The sequence below is a fragment of the Poecilia formosa genome, unplaced genomic scaffold (assembly GCF_000485575.1).
Source record: "Poecilia formosa unplaced genomic scaffold, Poecilia_formosa-5.1.2 Scaffold21, whole genome shotgun sequence".
NCBI classification, from domain to species: domain Eukaryota; kingdom Metazoa; phylum Chordata; class Actinopteri; order Cyprinodontiformes; family Poeciliidae; genus Poecilia; species Poecilia formosa.
In genome coordinates, this window is record NW_006799960.1 from 2,222,912 (window position 1) to 2,248,621 (window position 25,710).

Sequence of the window (25,710 nt, forward strand, 5' to 3'; positions counted from 1 at the left end):
GTACATTATTTTCTGCTTCCAATAAATGTGGTTCTGATCAACGTTTGAGTCACATAACCTATGAAACATTTAGGATTTTGACCCCTGATCTTTCGAAGCACTTCTAAGCAACATTTCCTGAGAACAGCTTTTCAAACATGAAGCTCCAGCTACAAAACGACCAGAACTCCTGGCACGGCAGCAATTTCTGCCGCTGTTAAGGAGCTTCAGCTATTTTTTTTATTTTTTTTTTACCTTTTCTTTCATCTATTAGCATTGCAAAGAAGCAAAGTGCCGTCTTGTGCGATACAGAATTAGAGCGCTGCTCACATGTGGTGGGTGTGTAGGAGCTGTTGCGGGGAGCCCCTTGCGTACTGGGCGGAGGCGGCATGGTAGGTGGCGTCAACCTGGACTGTGTCTTGACATCCGCAGGTGAGTCGGGCATGGTGGAACGCTTCCCAGTGCGATCTGATGAAAGACAAAACCAGAAGCAGAGGTCACAGCACCGCTCGGTTAAGAAAACATCTTCTTCACGAGGAATTTCAAACTGACTCGGTTTTTCAATCCTACCGGCTGCGTAAATGAGCCCTGCCAGAGGAGTTTGACTCTGATTCCAGCACACATTGTGTCACCCAGAGCAATCAGACTGCCCTCCAACACACCCCCACTTTTACAAAACCACCCCACACCAAACCCCCACCGCTCCGACCCGGAGATAATGACTGCATCGTTCATTACAGTCAAACTAATGCGCACCCTCGTTCCCACAGTTTAATTCTTGTATCTCTAAGTTGCATTCACATCTGCTCAGAAAGGAGACATTTCACAGATAAAATTCATTATCACAACCAAAACGTTTCCTCCGATACGTCTGTTTTCACTTAATTCAGTTGCTCGCTGCTCGGGCGATAACACAACATATTGAATATATGGGAACGGCAACAAGACCTTATCAGAGCCCTGCAGTGCGCAGAAGGGCAGAGCCCCTCATTGTCCAAGCGAAGATACTGAACTTCTTTTTTGCAAAAAAGCTGCAACAAGGCTGTCATTGAATCAACAGACTGTTATCAAATCATGTCTCCGTGGCACATTTTGGAAAGGAAATTATATTAAAAAAAAAAACAAGAGAGAGAGCTACAAGGTGAACCAAAAGTACATTCTGTAACAATGAGAGTTTTGCTGTAGCCCTGGAGTAAATGCAACATGGCGACGAAGTCAAACAGACGGTCCATCTGGACTCGGGTCACACCTGGTTTACAGCAAACGGGGGTGGAGGGAGGACTCATGAACATTTTCCATTGGACCCTCCTCTGTGTTTAGGGATGTGTGTGTGTGTGTGTGTGTTTCCCGTATTTCATTGTTTGAATCCAGAGTGTCATTCTGTCAAGCTTAGGTGAAACGAAATAGGCAGGATAGTCTGAGCCTATTAGCTCCAAGCCCTGCTGCCAGCAGCCGCTGCGCACCATGACTAAGAATTTTAGTCACACTGACTTGGCTTTCAGCAGGGAGACAGGCGAGAGATGGAGATGTTTGCTCCACAGCTCTGTTTTCCATTTACCCCGCTGGAGAGCATTTGTTTATCCTAACGTACACATCGACCTGCTGCAGAGACGGCAGAATGAGAATGATGTAAGTGTGTGAAAGATTTGAGATTTTCAAGCAAGGTTTGTGAACTCTAACTGAGAATTAAGTGTTGGACAATCAGAAAATAGCGATCGTATACGTTATATTGCACTTTTTTCACTTGATAGAGAATTAATCTTGTTCAAAAATCTTGTCCGATGAACGGGGTGATCCTGATTGTTGCTGGGAGTCACACTGTCGCCTGCACTCAGTTATTCCCAAAACAAGCTTTATGTTTAAATATTAATATGGTCTCTTTCAACTGTTGGCAACACTGGCCATTGCAAATGAACAATATCAGAAAACATGCCATTGACAACTGAAACTTCACGTTATCTCACCATATCTTTTTACATTTTATTATTAATAATTATCATACTGCAGGCTAGTCGGGGACATCTTAAGGAAAAGATTAGGTCTGCGGGCCCTAAAATGAGTACAGCGGCAACAATACAATATTGGGTTCAAGATTTATTTTCAATATTTTTGAGAAATCTAATAATTCCCCACTCTTTGTTTTCACAGATCAAGTAAAGGCTTCACTAATTACAAACCTTTTTCGAGAAGCTCTGTTTAGCTCCAACTAGTCTGAGGTTTGATCCGTCTGAGTTATTTTGATTTTGAGGCAGATGATTAAATGCGATATAGATTAATAAAAAATAAAAAATATACCTTTTCTAGAAAGCGTTCTTCACACTGTTGTTCATGGTGGACTGGGTGATTTTTTTACGCACATGTTGCACAGCCAACTTCAAAACAAAACCTAAAATCTTTTTTTAAGCAAACCTGGCACGAGATTGATAAACAGACAGACGGACAGACTACCCAAGGTACCCGATATGATGCAAAATGTGTTGCATGAGTCGATACAGATTAGGGATTGATGGGAAAATGTGATGAAAGTGCAAAACCCTCCCCTATACTTTCCATCCAGGCCAGACAAAGAACGCTTTACCGCTCTAATTTTGACACAATAAACATGCCTCGGGTATTTATTTAACAAATTCAGCAGAAATGCCAGAAGAAATAAATCTCGCCCGTAGTAGCCAACTATCACTGCCTACAACACGATCTGTGAAAACACAAGGTCATTAAAAAAAGATAGCTGGGAGTCAGGACCCCAGGTAATTCATCATTTCCCCGTCAAACAAGAAAGACGTCACGCTGTATACGCTTAACGGGCCAATTAAATCGAGTAAAGCCACTGTTTCACACATGGCTGTGATTATTCAGTTCCAACATACCGTTGAGCTCATGCTGCTGATTGTTCTGTGTGTTACTCTTCCTGATTGTGGGGTCATTTTGGACCACTTAATTTGTTCCTGTCATAAAGAGGAGCAGAAAATCATCATTCAGAAGTTGAGAACAATTACTCTACTCTTCATCAGAAAATCTAAAAATGAAAAGGCAGCCGGGCGTCACTACAATGTAGTTTAAGTGATATATTTATCTATCTAATAGAAGGGAGATTGCATTTTTCAGAAGAAGTATGACATCAGCAGGTGGAATGATGGTCATTCAATGGTTATTACATTTTAAAACATCCACACAGTCTGTTCATTTTTTGTCTATGTAATAGCAGTTGGATGTTCAAAAAAAAAAAAAAATCTGATGTTTGCTTTAAAACCATAAAAATGTTGAACTGAAATGCAAACCCCTTGCTCTTTTGGTGGTAAAAATGAACGAATGAAAATAAATGTAAGCGTGGGTAGGGTTAGGGTTTATACTTACTGAGAAAAATAAAAGATTTCTGATATTGTGACCCTGTTATCCTGCTTCATCTTGCACTAGACAATTACAAATAATTGTCTAGTGTCTAGTGATAACAAAATGCAACCAATTTTTACGTATACTAATCATCCAAATTTCTTAAAATTTTTAATGTATTTTCATTTACTTTTTCCTATTCATTAATATTTGTTTCGTGGGGGGAAAAAATGTGAGACAACACCTTTTTTTACAGAGAAAGTAGTTCCTACAGTCACTGTAAAAAATGGTCACAGAATTAGCTTCCTGTTTCAGGATGTGGAAAAAAAAAAAATAAGATGTGGTTTTTCCAGCTAGTCATGTTCTTCCAAGCAAAACATCTGACCAAACTTGAATATTTTAAGCAGAAAGGCTAATCTTGAAAATCCCCCTAATACGCCTTGTGATGGGATGAAGAGATGAGTTTGGTCACAGGCTTATCATTGGTAGACAACACCTGGGTCGGCGTTATGATTGCACTGAGGCAAGAGGGACGAATCCTGCAAGCCTGTGAAACTCATCTTCGGTCCCTCAGGTGACGAAGATGAAGGACAAGGAATGAGTTGGCGTAAAAACCTGTGCGCACGCGCCTCCAGACAATAGCATGTCGTCACACACATGAACTTACAAACAGCTCCGTCTCGCCGTCTGATTTGATTGGGTGCACGACACGGCATGTAAGTGGGATAAAATCGATGGCTTCATGCTAAACAACAAGGCCTGTGGCATCCATTCACTGTGCAATTGCCGTGCTTCTTGAATCAATAGGAATATTCAGGTCAACAAAATAAATTGGAAAAAAAAAATAAATAAATAAAAAATACATCACACAACTCAAGCTGGTGATTGAAAACGACTCACGGAGTTCCGCCCATGAACGTGGCGTGTATATTTTAAGACGGGAGCAGGCAAACAATCAGACAAGCTCTCATTTTATTACAGCTATAGAAGATGGCTGAACCACACGAAGCACTTGCTTCTGCATGCATAATTTAGAAGCAAAAAGCAACCTTAAACAACCTTGAAATATGGGGCATCTCGTCCAGCCTAATGCATCTGTTAAAAGTTTATGGCCAACTGCACATCTATTGTCCATTTATTAGTCCTGTTACTGTCCCGCCTGCATAAAATCATAAAGAAAGCAAGCACCAGATCTGTGGCCAATCGATGGCAGTCCAGGACAGACGGGTATTGATGTGCAGAGCCTTAATGGAAAGGGGGAGGCAGGGGGGAGGGCGATGAGTGCTTTGACTTTACCTAACTCACATTACGACTTCTCAGAAGTGCTGTTGTCCAGCAGTTAATGGATTGAAGAGGATGAGAAGAGTTGTTGAAGAGGCAGCAATTAGATATGAGGGAACAGAAGAGTCTCTTCAATGTGTTGATTCACTTGGACAGAAGGGGTGCTAAACCTATCGATCACGCTTGGAGATGACAGAGATAAATGACTCGCATTAGCCTCCCCATTCATGATTCTTTTTTTTTTTTTTTCCCTTTATGTACTGCAGCATAAAAGAGCTTTTAGTACAAATATTGGTAGACGAGGTGGTTTGAATAAGATATACTCGAGAGACTATAAGTGCTGCGATGGTGTCTCATTGCTTATCGTTTCCCGTCTATCATAATGAAGCAGAGTTACTTGGATTTTAATTGAATCACAAGCTCCCAAAGGCTGGGCCAGTTTCATACCTTTACAGTTTGAGCCGTCTGATAGTTTTCAGGTAAGAGCAAAGCATCTTGTGTAGAATATGTAACAAATTGTATCTACCTGCTTTGTGATGGATTTGACATCCAGTCATTTCAAGTAATTCCAATATCTACAATATCTACCGATTAACTACGGTACGGAACATTGTACTGTTTATAAAATACCAAACAAAAAAAAAAAAACTTATCGTGATAGGAACCAGTCATCATAAAAATAAACATAAATAAATTAATTTAGGTAATTTATGAAAGCTGATGGAGGAATTTTATCGCTTTTGAACTCTGACTTATTTCAGAAGTTGATACCAGCCTGAACTGACATGTTAGTATGACTGAATGCAATTCAATTGTTTGGCAACTTAAAGTAACTAATAGAGTAAAGTATATAGTCATGGTTATTGGTAAGGTTTTATATAAACAGCATAATTCTGGCTATAGCGATCTCAAAATAGCTGTTTCCAGCTTTGTGAGGTCCCTATGCAATACTCTTGCTTTACTTGGTTCTCAAATTAATAAATGATTCACGAACATGCTAAAATCCACTAAACTTTCAAAGTTTTCCCCACAATAACTTATCTTCAGTTAAACCTCTCAAATCTGCATTGGAAAATAACAATCCTCTGTTCGCCAATAAATAAAAATGTGTTTTCAACAATGTTTACGTTTTGAAAGCAACTCAAGAAGCTTTAATAAATACATAAATATGGTGGACCAACCCTAAAGTCAGCAGAAAATAGATTGGACTGTTTCCAACCTATTAAAGTGCAAACAATAACATCAAGAATCTTGCAAGAATATTAATACTGCGACTTCACATGCGACACTCAACATCAGAGCAATTTTGGATCGGTTACCATTTGTTTTGACCTTTGCACACTATAAACAGAAATCAATATAGAGTAGACTGCCTGGAATAACAAATAATTTATTATGGAAAAAAAAAAATAAAAAAATAACACCCACAGCTTACCATTGCAACTTATTGTATTCATATATTCAACATTTTATCCTCAAATGATGTTGAATATTTGGTAACACTTTATTTGAAGGGGGTTGAATAAGACTGACATGACACTGTCATAAACATGACATAACACCTGTCATGAACATGAATTAGTCTTCATGAATATTTATGACTGTTGTCATAAAGCGTCATTCGGTAAATTATGACACTTTTAATACAAAGCTGACATTATTCAAAATGTCTTTGTTATGACAACTTGACATTAACCAGGAAATCATTACTGTTTAATAACATAAAGTTACCTAATTTTTAAAGTGCAATCAATAATACTTTTATAACAAATTTATATCAGTAATGATTTCTTGGTTAATGTCAAGTTGTCATAACAAAGACATTTTGAATAATGTCAACTTTGTATTAAAAGTGTCATAATTTACCGAATGACGCTTTATGACAACAGTCATAAATATTCATGAAGGCTTATTGATGTTCATGACAGGTGTTATGCCATGTTTATGACAGTGTCATGACAGTTTTATTCAACCCCCTTCTAATAAAGTGTTACTGAATATTTTGGTTTGTGGTCCCCTTGTGACTTATGGGGCTTTATGTATTCGAATGAGCTACATATACTACGATGAATATTTCACCACTTCCTCTCATCACTTTTCTACCAGCAGGAGATTTTTAATGTTATCTTGAGTTTGATCAGGGGATCACAAAGAGTGACTCTAACCACAATCAATAAGAAGAAGAAAATTGCATACAGGCAGTTCTAGGATTATATCTAAGATCAAAATTTATATTAAATTTAAATTTATATATCAAAAAAACTTAACTAACAAGAGAAATAAACTTGCATGCAAATACTGAGTACATGGGCATAAAATAGTTTGTTTACCGGTAGAAAAGAGATTAATTTTTAAACAAAATGGGTATGAAACAGTGAACACAAACTGGTGAAAGGGAGACTCTGAGTCCCAAAACAAAGTAACTGGTGTTTGTCTTGTTTACATGACAACCGCTTGTAGGTTGTTTTTTTTTTTTTTTTACTGATTAAAGAAGCATTTCCCTTGATTGGGACCTGATTGTGAGATATCAAGAGCTGAGAGCGGGAGAAAAACTGAGCAGGAATTTAAATAATAATAAAAAAAAATCATTCCTAATGTTGACTTTGAAGCAATTGTACTGGGAGGCTTGGGAACCTTTTCCCCTTTTCCCCTCGGGGACGTCCCAAGCCGCCGTGCAATGGCCTTTACTTTCTCTGTTATGAAAAGAAAATAAAAAGCTAACCCGTCTCTATTCTCACAACCATGATTACAAAAGGCTCTTCAGAAAAAAAAAAATAAAAGTAAAGGTTGAGCTGTTTGGATTTTTAACTTCTTTAATCAATCACAGAAACAAGACAACCACCTGCCACACGCAGATATGTCTTCACACTTACATCAGCCAAGTTTGCGTCGTCCATGATTACGTGATCCTCCATGTTTGCAGAATCTCACTCCCTTTCTTTGCCTTTTTTTCCCCCCCTCTCCCCGTTGCCCGTGCTTCTCTTTCAGCCAAGCTCAAAGAAAGGAGATTTTTATCCCCCTGCTGACTTGAGATTCATGCCTTTTCCAACGTTACATCCAAGTTACATCACTTGCCTCAAACAAGGTTGTTGCAATGAACGTTATCTAGGAGAGCGTGGTCCCTGAGAAGCAGTTCACCGTGTTATAGAGAGGACTTTGCTAACCCACAACTCAAGGCAAAAATACAATGTTATATCAAACTGGTGTATATTTCATCATCGCGCTCAAAGCCAGGGGTCATTTTGTATTCAAATCACCTTGAAAACCCAGGCAACACAACCGAACGCTTGGTGTTTCGAAAAAGAATATCGCCAGGAAATAACGTCAAACTAAAGACTTTACGAGCCAGAATCATACTTGCTTGTTTGTGTCTTGTTGCACGCTACAATTTTAACCATTTAACACACAAACGATGACGACATAATGTGCCAGGTGAGATTATTTTTTTTACAAGTTAACCCGGTAAAATTGACATCGGTGCATGGTAAGAGTTGGTGGCTGCAGCAATGGAGAGTTTTGCAGCCGGTGTGAGCAAATGAATGCATCAATTAGAAACAACTTAGCATTATTCTGCAGGGGGGGGAAAACATGTGAGTTTTTAGAGCCAAGTCCTGCCGAGGGCTGAATTCCAACAGGTCAGGTTTACAAACACAACAGTTGTACAAGTAATACTAAAACCTTCAAACTTTGAATGTAGCAGAATTCTAATTTAAACGTGGTCTATGGATTTCTTTTTTGTCTGAGTTTCACAGACAACATAAGAGCTTATCAGTAGATCAGCAATAACAATGATAACAATAAGCAGAAATGTTGAAACCTTTGCAAAAATGTAACGATGGAAAGGTATAACTTCTACTTTGAAAATCTGAAAGCTTTTCAAAGTAGAAAAGCTACTACTTTTCTACTTTTCTACTTTTCTACGGCGATAACATTCTCTTATCGCCGTTTTGAATCTACAATTTGCAATTGAAAAGTTGAGCTTATTATTTTGAAGAAAATATAGGAGGTTTATTTTGAAGGGCTAACATTCTGTTTTATCTTGCAAAACCTGCGATAATCTAAACTATAATATACTGAGGATTTTATTTTTAAAAGATATTTGTAATACCACTAGTACTACTGCTACAAAAATTATCAATAACAATAATAATAGTAATGTTTTTCATAAACTACATTATTCAATAATTATGTGCTAAATAGAAAAAAAAAAATCAAGCATAGACCGCGTGAAAAAGGCCCCAAAATAAATTCTGCAGAGGGCTTTGACTATTCCTGGTCCGGCTCTGTACATATATGCCATGATCACACAGGCAGTGGTGTAATCCTTACACACACTGAAATGCAGGCGACAGAGGCACCAAAGCTGAAGAAATCCTGCACTCATGTTCACAGCGTGCCAGTGTTTGTGCAGAATGAAACCTCTGGGTGTGCCATATCAAAACACACAGCCAGCACATGGTAATGTGTGAAGAGACAGAGCAGGTAATGGAAGAGATGAAGTGATAGCGAGATGGTGTGATAGAGGCTTGTGATTGCGCTGTGTGCTGGCTGCTTGCAGATGTTGAGAGAAGAAAGGGGCCACAGACGCAGGAGATGGATATCAGCGGAGAGAACGAAAGGATAGGTGTGTTAAAGGAGCACTGCAGAGGGAAAGGTGCACTGATTGAGATTCAGACCGAGTACGCACAGGACCGGGAGAGATCTATCTGTATGCAAGAAGAGTAGCAGAGACACACACACAAAGACACACACACACAGACACACAGACACACACACACGCTGGTTCACACAAATACCCAGCCAGATGGAGCAGTATGCAGAGCATGTCCCATCAAACTCCACCCGCTTGTCAAGAAGATATATGGATGCAACGCCCTACCGCAACCCCACAAAACAACACTCAAACACACAGCTGCAAGCACACACGCTGCTCACCAAACAGAAAAACTTTCTTTTCTCCCTTTCACACACACACACACACGCACACACACAAATAGATGTAATTGGCGTCATATTTTTTATTTCCCTCCCAAACAGATTCACAATGCAGAGGAAAAACCCAAGCCGGAGTGCTCTCCTCTTTTTCTTTACTCCGCCTCGTCACCTTCATCTTTTCCTCCACTTCCTAAAATTGTCAACGCAGGCTGATGATCACGCATTGTTAAATCTCATCCGCGGCTGCCAAGCCATCTCGTCTCCCAGCAACGTCACACCGAATGCTGCTGGAACGTAGGTCAGAAGATCACTTCCATATACACTCGGAGCAACATAGAGACGTTTCTGTTTTGGTTTTGTGAAATATTTGCTTTATACTCTCACTCAAGCCTCACTAAATGAAACATTAATATCGTTTGTTTCTTTCCGGAGGAGATGCTGCTCTCCTACGCGCTTATCTTTTATTAATGCAAAGAGAGAGAAAAAACATTAAATTGATTTTTTTTTTCTTACCCATAAAAAAATATTCAGAGGCTTTATGCAGAGGTATAATAGACTTTACTTTAGGAGTCTTCCTGCTTACCATATAACTTCTTACATCATGAGTAAAGGTGACCCGAATCACATCTTAATGGCCCACAATGGGAATAGATCTGCTGCTGATCGGTGCCGACTGTCCTCCGCAGCTCCCACCTTATCTGCATTTTTGTTTCAGAAGAACATAAGGAGATTTCTCGACCGTACGCAGAGGTCTGAACACCATCTGCTCAGTCCCACAAACACCAACGCGGTCGCGCACACGCCCTTGCATCCTGCAAAAACACGCAACACATTCTCGCAAACACGCTGGACAGTAAAACATGTGTGGCGAATCACACTCGAACCCCTCGTTGATGGGAGCAAACCGTTAAACAACAGATTTATAGTGATGTCTGCTTTACCCATCTGTTGAAATAAAGTCTCGGTAGCAGAGCGAGGAAGCAGGCATTTAAGTAACATTAAAAATGATTCACAGGGACACCCCATCATGCATTCTCTCAAATCAAACGCACTCCCACCACATCGTGTTGCAGTGCAGACTTTAACCGTTGGAATGCTAGAAAGCAAAGGACCGGCGATGGAAACGAAGGACGGAAAACACAGGCACAGGTAGAAGGAGATAAATGAAACCGAGAAAAAGTAACTCAGAGGAAAATGTGGAGAGAATAAAATTACAAATGCGAAAATACAAATGCGATAGTTTGACTTGTTCTTACAAAAATGTAAGAAAATCAGTAAATTCACATACTGTGGAAGATTTTACTATGTTCAACAGTTAAAGTGACAAACAGAGTAGGTTCCTCGTTTTTCCAAAAAAAAACAAACAAAAAAAAAAAAAACAATAGTCCTGTATGTTTCTTATGTTATACATTAATAATTTGATCAAGCTAGCGTATTTTTGGACATGCTAAAAAATGTAAACATGAGCGCCACAGCTCCTACGCATTATTCAAACAACTCAAATCAAAGCAATAAGCATTCAGTGACGTCACCTAATCTCATGCATACCATGCAAACGATCAGCCTAAATAAAGATTTATTCACTTCTGGATGCCTGATGCTTGAAACTGAAGCCATCGCCCACTTCCTGATTAAGACGGCACGCGTCATCTGACCACTTCAGAGGAAGAAATAGAGCATAGAAATTTTTATTTCCTGCCTAACTCCCCCCCAAAATACAACAAATGTCAAGATATCAAGCAACAGTGGCATACCCCATCCAAACACAGTGAATTTGGAACCCTTTAACCCAAAACCCAAACTATTTAAGCCACAGGCACATCAACAGTGGCACACACTTTAAAGACACGGCAGGATTTATTGTTTCACAAAGTAATCTTATTTATTTCTCGCTATCTTTTCTTTTTTTTCTTTTTTTTTACATTTAGAGCTGCGTAAAAACGTTTTTCAATACATCACCGCATTTAGTAAGATAAGTGTGGCAGCAATAAGAAAAAAAACATCAGTGAATTTTGTGTCTTCAGCTATGCTGACCCCAGTTATCTGAGAAAAAAAAATGTTTTTAAAAGAGAAAAACTAATTTCTTCTGAGTGTACAGTGATTAGATTTTTTTTTAAAAAAACATTGCGTTTTAAAAACTACGGTTAGGGTGAAACATTTTATGACAAATTTACACTCATACCCACTTGTTGTTTAACATAAAAAGTTTTAAAAGATAAAGAGTTGGTAAGTGGGTAAAGTCACTAAACAGCCTATAACTGATCTTTTTTTCAATACCAAAACAGCAGATGTTGACCAGGGGCGACGTTTTCAATAAAACCTTTGCTTTTAAATTGTGTTTTTTCCAGAAGCCGGATAGACTTAAACACTTAAATGATTTATCTGTCACAAGCCATATAAGTTATCGCAACATTCACCTAGGTTTTGTTGCGTGCTTTGGTAATGTTGTGCAGCCCTGGTTTTGTTTAGCATTTTTCAAGCTGAGATGTCAGCATCACTGCACGGTGGTTAGGTGAGTGTTGCAGTTTTTCTCCGTTTAATGTGTGGAAAAAACACAGACCGAGATGTGAGCCTGAGGTCTGCAACAGGCATGGGAACGAGTTCAACAAACAAAAGAAGGCCACAGAGAAAGAGAAGCGAGGAAGCTGCAAAGAGACTTTGAAATTAGCAGATAACATTTAGCGTTCATGAGAGACAGATGTGGAAATCAAATGTGAGCAGCAGATGATGGAAGCAGGACAAAAAAAATGTTTTCAGAATATCACATGACTGCTGCCATGTGTTAAGAATTACTGCTAGTTAACTATCTCCCCTCCAAAAAAAAAAAAAAAAAAAAAAAAACACTTTGAAAAAAAATATGTCTGCAATTTATAAAATGTGTTCCAGGGCCCTGCTAAGTAGAACCAGATTTGCACAACATAAAACCGGACTTAGCCCCTCACCCCTGTTCTCTGAAAAACGTTACTCTCTATTCTTTTAACACTGTTTTCTTCACCACCGTTCTCCTTCTGCCCCGCAAGAGAAGGTGTTTAAAATAAAAACAACAAAAAAAAATTAAAACAACAGGGCCCAAGTCACATCTGGTGAGCAGAAAGCCCAGAGTTATGGTCTGTGGGACCTTGGAGAGGGGTATTACCAGGCTGACAGAACGGCTGTGTGTGTGTGTTACCTGTGTGTGTGTGTGTAACATCGTGACAGTAGTTTGCTAATGGCTGCGAGTGGAGGAGACCAGCCAGAGGCAAAGGCAGCAGGGGATAGTACAGTCAGTGCCGCCATGATCCATCGCAGGTCACTGGAGTTTCTTTGAAGTCTACACACTTTCTTCTGGGCTCTTTTGTTTTTAGACACTTTTTTTTCCCCCCCCTTTTTGTTGCGTCGTCACCCAGTCAACTCACCGCCATCTGAATCCATTCACCAACAAGCATTAATTTGGTAAAAATAAAATGTTTCAATCTACAGTGGCAGTATGTAGCCACAGTGGAAGTAACAAAAAATGCAGCCGTCATTTTATTTAAAGACTGTTTTTGTTTTAACGTCAAATAACTGGCTTGTTAAAAAAATAAAAAATAAAATCTGGTGGAAGTTGTAGGAGGTTCGAACCTGGATTGTAAGTAAAGAGCACAAGAGGTTTGATAGGGATCAATCTCCATCTATCGAATCTTTTTGAACATGTATTTTTTATTTATTTATTTTCACTATTTTGTTGGGGAAATCTGCAATTATTAATCATGTCATTCACATGCTTAACATTAAAAAAGTAAAGCACATGTGATTGTGCTATGTGATGTTTCGTGTTAGTGAGGACTGGGCCTTTGTCACGATGCATTACATTTTGCACTTGGAAGACGGATTATCCAAGTCCCAAGTCATAAAAGTCAAATATAAAGGCCTTTAACGTCTGAGTTTACTGTCAATCGTTAACCCACAGATCAGAGTCAGCATGGGTTCAGTGCATTTAAAGGCAAGCCCACGATTACTCAGAACCTCCGTCAAATATCTGTCTAAACTACTTTTTTTAGTTTTAGATCTAATATATAATATATGACATTAAAATTTAGCCAGATTCCTGACTGGAATCACTAAAGACAAGTCGTCAAATTGGCCACGGAAGTACCAATAAAATTTTTTTTACCGCTGATTATTGAGAAAAGTGCAAATAATTATTAATTGGCTTTTTTTTTATAAGAACAGACAGATAATTTTATTAACACACATTTGTCTAAAAAAAACATAAAATATTTCCCACCAAGTTTCAAAATCTACATTCAAGTCGGTCAATCCAGGACAGGAAGAAAAGTAAGGGTAGTAGATTCAAGCTTAATTTGAATATTTTTCTTAGCATATTTTTCTACATCTCTTTGTATTACTTTTGAAGAGGCTCTTACGTTAGACGATCCAATACCCCTCAAGTATACGGTTTTTAAAAGAATATGAAAAGCACACGGTCAGGCTTTTAGTGACAGTGGAACTCATGCTCTATAAAATGTCTTTAAATAACTACGTTACATAAAATCTTTGTTCCATAAAATGTAAACATCAAATGTAGCCTCAAGTGAACGACAGAATTAAGAAGAAAAATAACCTGCCACATTTAATAAATAAATGCAGATGTCTTTGTTAGCCCAACAACATATGCACAGTGTGCTGGTAAAACTCATTCATGCCTCAAGGTTTTTGTCCTGCAGCAAGCGCTTCAGATCACTGTCCCCCTCACATCGACCCCCCCGCTGTCCATCAAACACCAGCAGCTTTTTCAGAAAACGCAACTCTGAATGGGGAGATGGCTAATGGCATCATCACAGATCCGCTGTTTTGTTTTCCCATGGCATAAACACAAATACACACCCACAGACTCTCTCTCTCTCTCTCTCTGTCACACAAACACACACACACACACACACATCCTAATCGCTCTCCAGCTCTACAGATGGATGCCACCACTCTCTCTGGAGCGCTGCCAGCGCCAGCTAGTGAACAGCTTGCCTGGCACGGCACTAAGCATGTGTGAGCGTATGAGCGCAGTGCTGTGTGTGTGTGTGTGTGTGTGTGTGTGTGTGTGTCTGCGTGCGTCTGCAGAAACAGTAGCAAAATAGCCGAGCGCAGATGGGTGGCCAAATTCCCCACTCCCAAAACCCTCAGCCCTCCCTCCCTCCCCTCCTCCTTATATACAAGAACACAAACACATGCGAGCCTTAACACGCACGCACACACACACACACACACACACACACACACACACACACACACACACACACACACACACACATATGCTCCAGAATAGAGACTCACACCAATACGTGCGCATACTTGCACAGTGTCTTAGTTCTGCTTAAGTGTTCCCGACCTGGCACACTCTGCTCCTGCTTGCACAGCTGCTTCCTCAGAAGCTCACACACTTCTAGACTTGCTCACAACAAAACAACAACAACAACAACAACAACAACAACAAAAACCCAGTATACACACAAACACATACATCTGTGGTTAGTTTACACTTCCTGACTATGGCGTATGAAACATAAAGTCCACCAAAGCCCACACAGAGGAAGACACACCTATTCCCGTGCATCTGCGCAGGGAGGGATGTGTTCCTTATTCCCTGTAGCCGAACAGAATAGTATGTTTCTGCTTGTTCGCTTCACACACACACCGACGCGTGCACACACGCATCAAGCTAAAACATCAAGGCGCTCAGATGGAAAGCCTCTGGTGTTGGTATCTTGCCAGAGGAGGCCTGTAGATCAGCCTGATCATAGCAGTGTGTAGTTATTTGACGATGAAATTAAGACATGAAAGCTCTCGCTGCAACAACAGAGTGAACACAATTATGACAAAGCAGCTGTGTACACCTGAAACCATTTAAAAAGCCAAAGGTGTGTTTCGGATTTCTGTTACAGCACGATGCTTTCCGTCTTATATCGCGTCTGTTGATTGAAGGCACCGACTGCCGTCAAGGTTTCATGTCAAAATCACAACAAAATTCCCATAACTCCATTATCCTAGCTTATAGTCCTTTTTATGAGATACCTAAAAAGTGCTGTATTCCTCACACTTGTTGATATATGCTGCAAGTAAGCCAGCCGACAAAAAGCTCTTACATTTTTCACTGACTTGAAATAAAGAAAAAAAAAATAGCTATGTGGAAATATTTTCAGCAACAAAAAAACAAACAAACAGGAGAACCACCAACGATTTTATTGAAAAAAAAAAAAAAAAAGAAAACTTGACTTTAAGACAATAATTTACAAGCTATAACAGCCTGACAAATTAACCAACATTTTACGGTCTCGGTATTAAACCATAAAGAGCAGTAGCGCGAAAACATATAATACTGTGTGCATAAAGCACTTTTCAATTTTACCAAAGCCTAACAGCTAAAACTTTAATGGGTAAAAGTTATAGATAGCACTGAAGGATATAGTGTCGTGTTTTTGAATCCTTCGTTAAATCTTATGCACCATGTAAACCTCATAAAAAAAGCTCATTCAGAACCACAAACTGCAGCTCGGGAACAATGGCTCTTGCATACAAAAGATGTTTTTTTATTCTCATACGGGGTTAAAGAGAAGGTTTATCAGTGGAATAAATCAGGATCTAGACAGTCAGTCGGTGCTCAGGAGGCTGGCAGCAGGTACTCTCACTCAGTACATAGGGGAAAGCATGGTGGCTGCTAGTGCCAACTGTGCACCGCATAGCCGTGCCAACTCTGCCAGCCTTGCAGTGTCTGTTTGCCAGTGCCATCTGGGCAGAACAGCTCTGCGCACATACAGTACCTCTCCTCAGCACAGAGGGCACAGACACACAGACACACGCATGGGTGCACACAAGAAAGCAAGGGCAGACGTGCACTCTGAATTCATGTAGCATCCACAAATATGAAGGGTCTGAGCACTACACACACAAACACACACACACACACACGCAGACAAATGCACAGCCGGCCGCTGACAGCTCACCATCTGTGCACTGCCTCCGACTTCTCCCTTTGCTTCGTTCTCTGCCCTCGTTTTTTGCTCTCGTAAACGCTCCGGCCCTTTCCTACCTTTCTTTGCGTTCTACGGTTATATCACGTCTTATTGGAAGGAATTTCTAAGCTGCAGATCCCATCGTTTTGTCACGACCACCTGTGCACTCAGGCTTGACATTTGTCTTTTAAATGACAAAGTGCAAGATAAAAGAAAACCTTTATGGTCTAACAGGGCAGAATCCCCAGTTCCTTTGCTTTATGTCTATTTTTTTAAGTTGCACTGTTGACATTTAATAAATATTTCAAGCTATATTCTGCCCTGAATGTATGGGGCATAGAGTAATGCAGCATTGCTCTCTTTCCACTCGTTGCTTCACACTGCTGGTCAGCTGGCTGAAAGAACTTTTCTTCAGTCACAAGAACAGCAAGTTTCAGCCTGGGAATATGGTGGTAGAGGCAGTATGATGGATTTTTTTTCACAATTCTGATGTGAACCGGGGGACATCCGTCAGGGGTTAAGTCCAATGGCACACCAAATCGAGACACACGTTAAAACAGAACCGCCTCTGGTCGCTGTGTAGTCCTGTCCACCATCGTCAGGAGGCAGGTGAAACCTCTGGATGGGAGAACTGAATTCAATAAGATGGTCGAACATCCCCTGTGGAATGAGGAACTGCAGCGCAGCCTTGGTTTGCCTTTGCAACTCGACATGCTGGCAAACATCTCCATGGAAGTACGGCCACACTAACTTCACAGCCGGGTGTGAAAGGCAATGAACTGCACTGAAAACCCACTGAAGCCAGCAAATATGGACCAAAGGCCAAGGACTCTCGGTTGAGACATCACCAAGAAGGGGCGCACCACTTTCATGAAAGGAGGCCTCTTCCAAAATGTAAACATATTTCATGTTGGATCATGTTTGCATGACCTAAAATGGGCCCCGAGGATCATTGACAAGCTTAGGAATCCTTAAGGGCCAGAATCCTTGAGTCCGTCAGCACGTGAGGAAGTTGATGCCTAAATGCATAGAACCAACCTGTGCTCTGCTCAGACAGCCACCCAACTGTTTTTGCCTGCCACATGCTGAATGTCAGAGGTGACGGACACGGTTCTGACACTTTGACTAAGGTGAGTGGCTTGTGGTCAACAAAAGTAGCAACATGCCTTGCTTTATTTAGGAAGTTCAACAAATTTTTATTTTTTGGAAGATTTTTTTTTTTTTAAACAAACATCTGTTGATCGCACTTTAAAAATCTTACCACTGTATTAAAAACTAAACATCTTCAGAACAGAGTGAAAATGAACACACGTCAAACCCATTTTAGAGACAGAACTGGTTACAAAAGTACTTTAACAAGATGATAGTAAAGCAGATAGGAAAGGAAAAGGGGCGGGAAGGTAGCCTGAGTACAGAACCAGAGTTCACATCAAAGACGGGCTCAAACAGGTCATTGCCTTTTCAGATTTTCCCTGGGATGAAGGTCTGCATCATGTGTTTCTCATTAAATCGCTCTGACCTAAAACTAAAGGCTACATAAAACCACAACCATGCTGCTTTCCCTGCATTGGAGTGATTTCACATGTGCCTCAAGCAACTAGTTTAAAAGATAAAGGCAAAGGCTACATACCCCAATAGTTATTTTTTTGTTCTTTTTTGGAATCTGAAAAGGCTTTGCCATCTTAAGTCTAAAACATCTCTACCTTCAAATCTGTGTAACATCTATTTCATTTCCTCTCTGTGATCATCTCTACCTGCACGAACTGATTGTTCCTCCCACCATTCATCCTCTCCCGGCCTTTTTCATCCCTCTGGCTGCTGCACAATAACATCCGAAGGATCTATGACTGAACACTTTGGCACTTCCCACGTCCGTCTCAACACCCGGGGTCTTACTAGTTTGCCTCCTTCCTCCTGGTGCTCCTGTCATACTAAAACCATCCAACCACTTTTGCCACCCCTCTATATCTCTTTTTGCCACTTCGTCTGTCTTTCTCTCTCTCCATTCAAACACGCCACATGCTCTGCAAGAAGGAGCCTCATTACAAACAAGGAAAATCCATTTGGAGCAGCCTTCTGCTGCTTCTGCGACCCCCTCTGAACTCTCTCGAGTGGAAATGGCCCACATACCTCCTCTTCTCTCCTCTCCCTCCTGGATTCCACCTCTCTGTAATAATTTCTCTCTACTTCTCGTTTTCTCTGTGTTACGCTCCCCGCCGTCCTCCGAGTCACTCGATTTTCTCCCTGTGTGTAACCTTTATATTCGTGGTCCGTGTTAGGGCTGGGGCTCGACATTACAAAACGCCACAAAAAAAAAAAAACAAGTTTATGTGTCAAAATAATAATAATAATAAAAAAAACATTACGGTCACGTACTTGTATTTTCACAATAAAACAAATGGCAAACAAATGGCAGTGAAATCAAAATTATATTTTTATAAGAAGGACTTATGCAAGGTTGTAGTGACTGAAACTGAAAATCTGAATGCAACACACAAAAAGCTGAGAGCACAAAGCAAATGATTTATGAGGTGGTTTGTGTTATTTCTGTAATTTATGTTGTTCACAGATCTTGAGTATATACAAAAAGCAGTTTTCCCTAATAAATCTGACACTATGTGAACAAGTGATTACCCTATACGCCAAATTTCTGCTGGTGCCACCTTTTGGAGCCAACACCTGCCATCGAGCGTTTTGTAATATCTGGCGATTAGCTTCTTACATCACTGTGCAGGAATCCTGGCCCACTCAAAGGCTCACTAATGGTCACACCACACCATCTTAATCTGATTAACATGCTTAATCTGAACCACTCTAAAAAAAACAAAACATTTTTCTGAAACCACTTAGGGCTGCACTTGTTTGTGTGCTTCTGATTATTGACCTGCTACATAACCTAAGTGCGCTCGAGCTTAGGAGAGACTGATGATCCCAGATGTAAAGATGTAAATCAATTGCAATGTCATTGTCCCAATATCGAACAAGGCTGACATGTTTTCCCCAAAAATCATGCTGCCCTAAGAAAAAAGCTGCTAAAGAAAAACTGACTGATTCTCGGTATTGGTTTCTCCAGATATAAAATGAATCTATTGCACCACCACTTCCAACAATTTCCTCTGTTCAACTCCTCATATCTCCAGTCCACATCCCTCTCCTTCCACGCTTTCTCACTTATCTCTTCTCTCTCACCCTGTCTGCTAAAATCTTTTCTTTTCACCCTCCGTTCCTCCCTCCAGTGCTCCGTCTCACCCCCCCCCTCCCCAAACCCCCTCGCTCCTTCTGCTCTGCCATCATCACAACATCTGATTAACATATGTCTGAGCTTTCACTCCCTGTCAGCTTGCAGGCATCTGCACACAGGCGTGCGCGTTCGCACAATCCCATTTTTCAGGTTCAGGAGAGCAGATAGAAGACAGAAAAAAGGCATTGAAAATTCCCCTGATCCTCCTTTTAACTGCATTTACATCCCCCCACCCCCCACCTTTCTCTGAGTGACTGTGTTCCGACCAAAGCGAGCGCGAGAGGGAAAGCATCTTAACGTTACTGCAAGACAACACGGCTCCTGTTCCCTGGTGTGCGGCGCAAAATGCCAGTAATGGAGGATGGAGAGGAAGTGGAAGAAATACAATAAGAGAGATGAACGAGAGCATCCATCAGCTCCTCTGAGAATCGCTACTCCAAAATTACTCATGTTCACACAAATGCACACTACATTTAAAAGCTTCCACGAGCACACATTGATTTGATTTCTTCCATTCAATGAACAGTTGGCAGCCTAACCTCATAACCCACTCTTTGGTCATTGTAATCAGATATCTGTTATCGATCGTCTTCAGCAAAGATGCCAGGAACCCTGGAGTTACTTCGGGATCCGTCGGACCAGACGACCTACGAGCATGGCTCCTTTCTTTGAGCTCCTGGCGCATTCATGTCGAAGGATCTTTATAAACGCATTGTCCTCGACTGACTTGTTCGCTGACTTCCTGGAATCCGTCCAGCTATCTCCGTCTCATCCAAAGGAGTACCTTGCAATAACAGCAACAGCTGCAGGTAACCAAACAAACACTTGTCAGAGAAGCTTGCCAGAACACATAATCCCACCCAACAGTGGCAAAAACTTTACAAAAAAATGAAAAATAACTCCAAATAGTGGGTGATTGTTTGCATCGGTCGGTATTTTGTAATACCTGTAATTGTGCCAGTTGGTTAGACAGGCATTCTCTGCTATTTGAACAATTTTGTAAAATAATTAAATAAAACGCGAGGACAACTACAGTGCAGGCAGCAGCGTTGCAAAATGCCACATTTGGAACTGTATGGAGCATAAGAATTGCTGAGTTAAAAACGACTCTCTCTCTCTCTCTCTCTCTCTCTCAGTGAGTGAACGAGCACCGAGGGGCTTACTTTATTCAAGAAATAAACAAGTCAGCTTTTCAAGAAGCCAGTTTTTGTGAAAGCTCCCAACAAACATGCTCAGATTCAAGTAGACAGATAAAAAAAAAATCATCAAAAAAAAAAAAACAAAAGAAAACAAAAAGACTTAACAAGCACACAATGCTAAAGAGGGCAAAATGTTCTTGTAAGGGGGGATCTCACGTTCTCTTTGTGGGGAATGCAGCCATCATCTTGTGTGTGAAGGGGGGCTTTATAAGAGAGAATGGGAGGAAGGTTTCGTGGAAGGCTTGGTAAACTCAAAGGGGATTAAGAGGGTCAACTCAATGAAGAGTCAATGGGGTGCTCCTGAATAGAGGGTGATGGAGTGAAACACACACCCACACAGAGACCCTGAAGTCCCACAGGATGTCCTCTGGCAGCTCTGCATGTTTGCATTAACTGGTACAGAGCCGTTATGTCTGAGAGAAGAGAATGTTATACATAAGAAAAGAGATGCAAGTTAACACAGGTTAGTGTGTTGTCTTTTATTATAGGGTACCGATTACAGAGCCTGGCAAGAATATACCACCCCCAGGAAATTTTCCACGTTTTGTCACCTCACAGCTTCTAACCGAGTGTATATAATTGGGATTTTTTTTTTTTTTTTTTGTGAAAGGCAAATTTTACCCCGTGGCACCAGAAAGGAATGTTTCTCTCCAGAGAAAAACGTGTTGCAGATTTAGATCACGCATTTTTTTTTTTTTTTTGTGAAAGGCCAACATACATTTGTACATAATTGTAAAGTGGGAAGGAAAACAATGCAAGGTTTCCAAATAGTTACAAATAAGAATCATTTGTATCCAACATCCCCTGAATCAATGCTTGTAAGGACCAGAAGCTCATTAGAGAAGCGTCTCTACGAGTTTCCAGTCTCACGGCAACAGATTTTTCTGCTCATTCGCTCAGTCAACCTGGATGAAGAGTGTTTGTTGAAATATGGTCTGGTCTTTGACTGGGAACATTATTGCAATACATGAATATTGCTCATGTGAGAGGATCACCTTGTTGCAATGCTTCAAGGTGATCCTCCTTGTCAAGTCTTTTGCAGCCTCAATGAGGTTTTTCTTCAAGTATGGTTCTGTTTTTATTCCACTACCAACCCTTCCTGCGCAAGAAAATTCCCCAAGCATAATGCCCCCACTGCTGTGCTTCTTCTTGGTGTGGGCAGGGATAAGAGTGATGCTTGTTCTTTGCTACAAAGTGTTTAGCAGATAATGAACTTTAATTGCATGCTTTGGATGTTATTTAGTTCAATCCTGTGAAGGGAGCGACTTTTCATTATACATTACACTTATACTCTACTTTACACTTATGGCCACAGAACATCCCAGTATAATAAATTCAGGTGGAACAATGTGGAGAAGGTTGCGAATACTTTCGAAACAAGCTCCCATATCACGTATCTTGCAAACTACTCTGTCTATGAATCATTGTATGCGTTTGTGCGTGAGTGTGTTATGTGTGTACGCAGTCTACACAAAACTCAACCACACAGAGTTTACGCCCCAGTGGAGACCATTAGTAATTCCCTACCCGGCATGCTGGGAAGGCACAGTTTGGGAGAAATACAGGCAAAAAGGCAAAAGTCTAGAGAAGAGCAGTGGAGGGTAAGGGTGGGGTGAGACATCAAGGGAGGACAGAATCAAGAGAAGATGGATGAGAGAAAGAGACAGTGACAGACTGGCACACAAACACACACACACACACACACACACAGACACACACACGCAGATGGAAAGATAAATGAGGAGATATTCTGGCAGTGCTACATAACACTGAGAGGAAGGAAAGGGGATATCAGGGCAAACGTCAGTACTCTTCCTTCCTTTTTCGACTGACCAGAGATGGCCTCGACTTTGGTACGATCTGATGCAACTCACCAAAAACTGTCCCCATGCTGTGTAACAAAGTCCTGATTTAGTCATCAAGCCATTGAAGGGGAATATGTTAAAACTGTATATAAAAAAATAAAATAAAATCAACCTTCTATAAAGGGCTGAAGTACAGTACTCTACACAGGTTAAGATGTCCAACTATGGAGGAGCTGCAGAAAGGACAGCTCATGTGGGAGAATCTGTGGACAGGACAACAAACATGATTGGCAAGGAAAAGGCCATGAATCAACCAAGTTGGAGACACAGCAAACGTGTGGAAGAAGGTGCTCTTGTCAGAAGAGTCCAAACCTTCACTTCTTTTAGCAGATGGTTAAATACGATACTAGCAAAGGTGGACAGAAAAGCTGGTGAGAGCAAACACAGCACAATCTATTTAGAAAACCCATTAAAGGCCAGATCTTCAGCCTGAGTTGGAGGTTCACCTTTCACCAGGAAACAGACCCTGAGAATGAAGAGGCTCAGAGAGGACCACCTAATGAAAACATTAAGGCGGACATGTGAAGTAGAAAGTACAACGCGAGAAGATGGAAGTGTCTGACAGAGACACGAAGTAGGTGATAAGGATGTCTCCTGGTGGAAGGTGCTCTGTTGGGGTGCACCCACCTGCACTCCCCCCTCTGGACACACTTCCTCTGTGAGCACATATGTGCTGCTGCAAGTGAACAACAGCTCTGGAGGAAAGGGCGGCTGCACACAGGCTTGGCCTTTTGTGTGTGTTGATGGGAGTGAGAGAAAGGAGACGGAGCTGCAGAAAGACAGCCAAGCAAGAGGGAGAGCAAGTCGAAAAGGTGCAATAAGCAAAGGAGAAAAAAAAAAAAAAGAAGCAAGGCAAGAGACTCCCTGTGTGTGCTGCAGGTCCCCAGCCATCTGGACCACTCTCTCCCTCCCCCCTCGTTCTCCTCTTCCCTCTCCTCCTCTCGGCCGACTGGTGCGCTATTCATGGCGGACCCATTTCACCTTTCAGCGTGTTACACCCTCTTGCCACAATACATGCTAATGAGGTAGAACAAATGAGTTTTCTGCTGCGGGTGCATGCATGTGTGATGGGCTTTCAGCATCCGTGTGTGTGTGTGTGTGTGTGTGTTTATGTGTATGTGGGAGGACTGGTTGTTGAAATGTTTTCCGATCTCTGCTTCCACAGCACACACTTGAATGTTGTACGAACTGTTAATGTAAGTGCAAGAACTGGTTTTTGCTTTCTCGGGTGAAGAGAAAGACTAGCAAGTGTTTACTAGCAGGTGAAATGATGCAGGCTTTGACAGATGCTTGATTTTTTTTTTTATCCCCTCCTCCCCCCAGCCCCCACCACCACCAGTACTGCAATTCTGTCATCACACACATCCACTGATAACAAACAACAAGACATAGTTTCATTCCACTCCAACTTGGGCGATGTTGACACTTTTGACGGCAAAGTGGACAGAACATCGAACGGAGAAGAGCAATGAGTGTGCATTTACGGTTTTCTGAAACGAGGATGACATGAAATGAATAGGGTGCTTGATTTGTCCCAACAATACACGAGACGCCACAACTGACACGGGCAAGAGAAGTGCAGACAGAAATAAAAATAGGGGAATCGAAAAGGAGAGTAGCGTTCCGAGGGCGAGGAGCAACACAGTCCCCATCGAGACAGGAGAGGGAAGCAGAGAGGGGACGTTTAAGAACAAATAAAAGCAAGGAGGGGATGGGGAGGGTTAAAAAAAAATAAAAGATCTGCAGCAATGTGGACAGATTTTCTCAAAATGAAGCCCTCACCTGAGGAGGATCAGCGATTTCTATGTCAGTAGGAGGCGCTAGCGATACATCTGTAGCCCTGCCAGCTCCCTCCTCCCCGTCTTCCTCCCCCCCCACTCTTCCTCCTTCCATAGTGAATCATTGTGACAGCCTGCCTTGGCAGTCATAATTAACCAAGAGCACCAGCTAGTGTAGCGCTCCGCAGTGAGCCCAGCTCACAGCGGACTGCTCGTGGGGAGAGCTGCCACCAGGCACGATAGTCACTCCAACGCATGTCTGATCACTGGCGTGTGTTCCTTCCACACCACACAATCGCTCTGAAACAGATGCTGATTTCATCGGTTCCTCACAAAGATAATACGTGGCGAGAAGGCTTCCCTTTCGCTTGTTTTTGAAGAAATTGTTCCCATTGCTGAAGATGGACACTGATCAGTGATTAATGTCCGGATATGTTTTCGCTCTTGTCTTAGGCGGAGTGATTTCAACCGTATAAAGAAACTTGCTTTATAGGAAGCTGGAAATGTGTCGCAACTAAGTCAGTGCTAAAGTAGTGCCACCCATCTACTGCTAACAAAGTATTTAAACCAAGAGCTGATAAAGTACAAGCTCCACATTTGTTAAGCAGCTGAACCTCAGACTATGTCTGGAAAACTTAGTTTTTTCCTGTGTTCTTTTCAGTCAATTTCTGTACTAGAAGAATATTAATTCATGTCTACATACAAGACATTTCTTCTGCAACAGTTGTGGTTATACCAAGTTATTTGAACATCCAAGTCATCAAATTAACAAGCTCAGTTCCCCTTATCAAAATCGGCGTTCTTCCAAAACGAAGGAAGTCGCTCAAAAATTCACCACAAGCAGTTACTGATGGGAATGATGGCACAGCTCCTTTAACTAGCACAGCAACAGGAACCAGGTCATTCCTGGCTCCCCTCCCGGCCCCCGGGGCCAAGGGCCCTGCCCAAGTCAGCACACAATGGGCCGGGAGAATGAGAGGAACCACTGGCCATCCAGAGATAGCCCTGCTGGTCAGGAACCAGAAGGGGAACCAGAAGGAACCTGAGAAGGGGGATGGGGTGGGGGGGTCTGGAGGGTTAAGAGGGAAGGCCAAAGAGGATGGGAACCCAGATGGGTGGGGTTGGATGGCTGGCTGC

The 25,710-nt window shown here is 41.4% G+C and overlaps 1 protein-coding gene across 2 annotated transcripts in view; it reads right to left on the bottom strand.

Annotated features, from left to right (window-relative positions):
- runx1t1 (RUNX1 partner transcriptional co-repressor 1) overlaps positions 1–25,710 on the bottom strand; it is a 73,876-nt gene that overhangs the window by 29,175 nt on the left and 18,991 nt on the right. For both annotated transcript variants that reach the window (XM_016669289.1, XM_007547689.2), the window contains exon 3: positions 310–447. In XM_016669289.1, the coding sequence (XP_016524775.1) occupies positions 310–447 (138 nt within the window). The remainder of the gene's footprint in view (positions 1–309; positions 448–25,710) is intronic.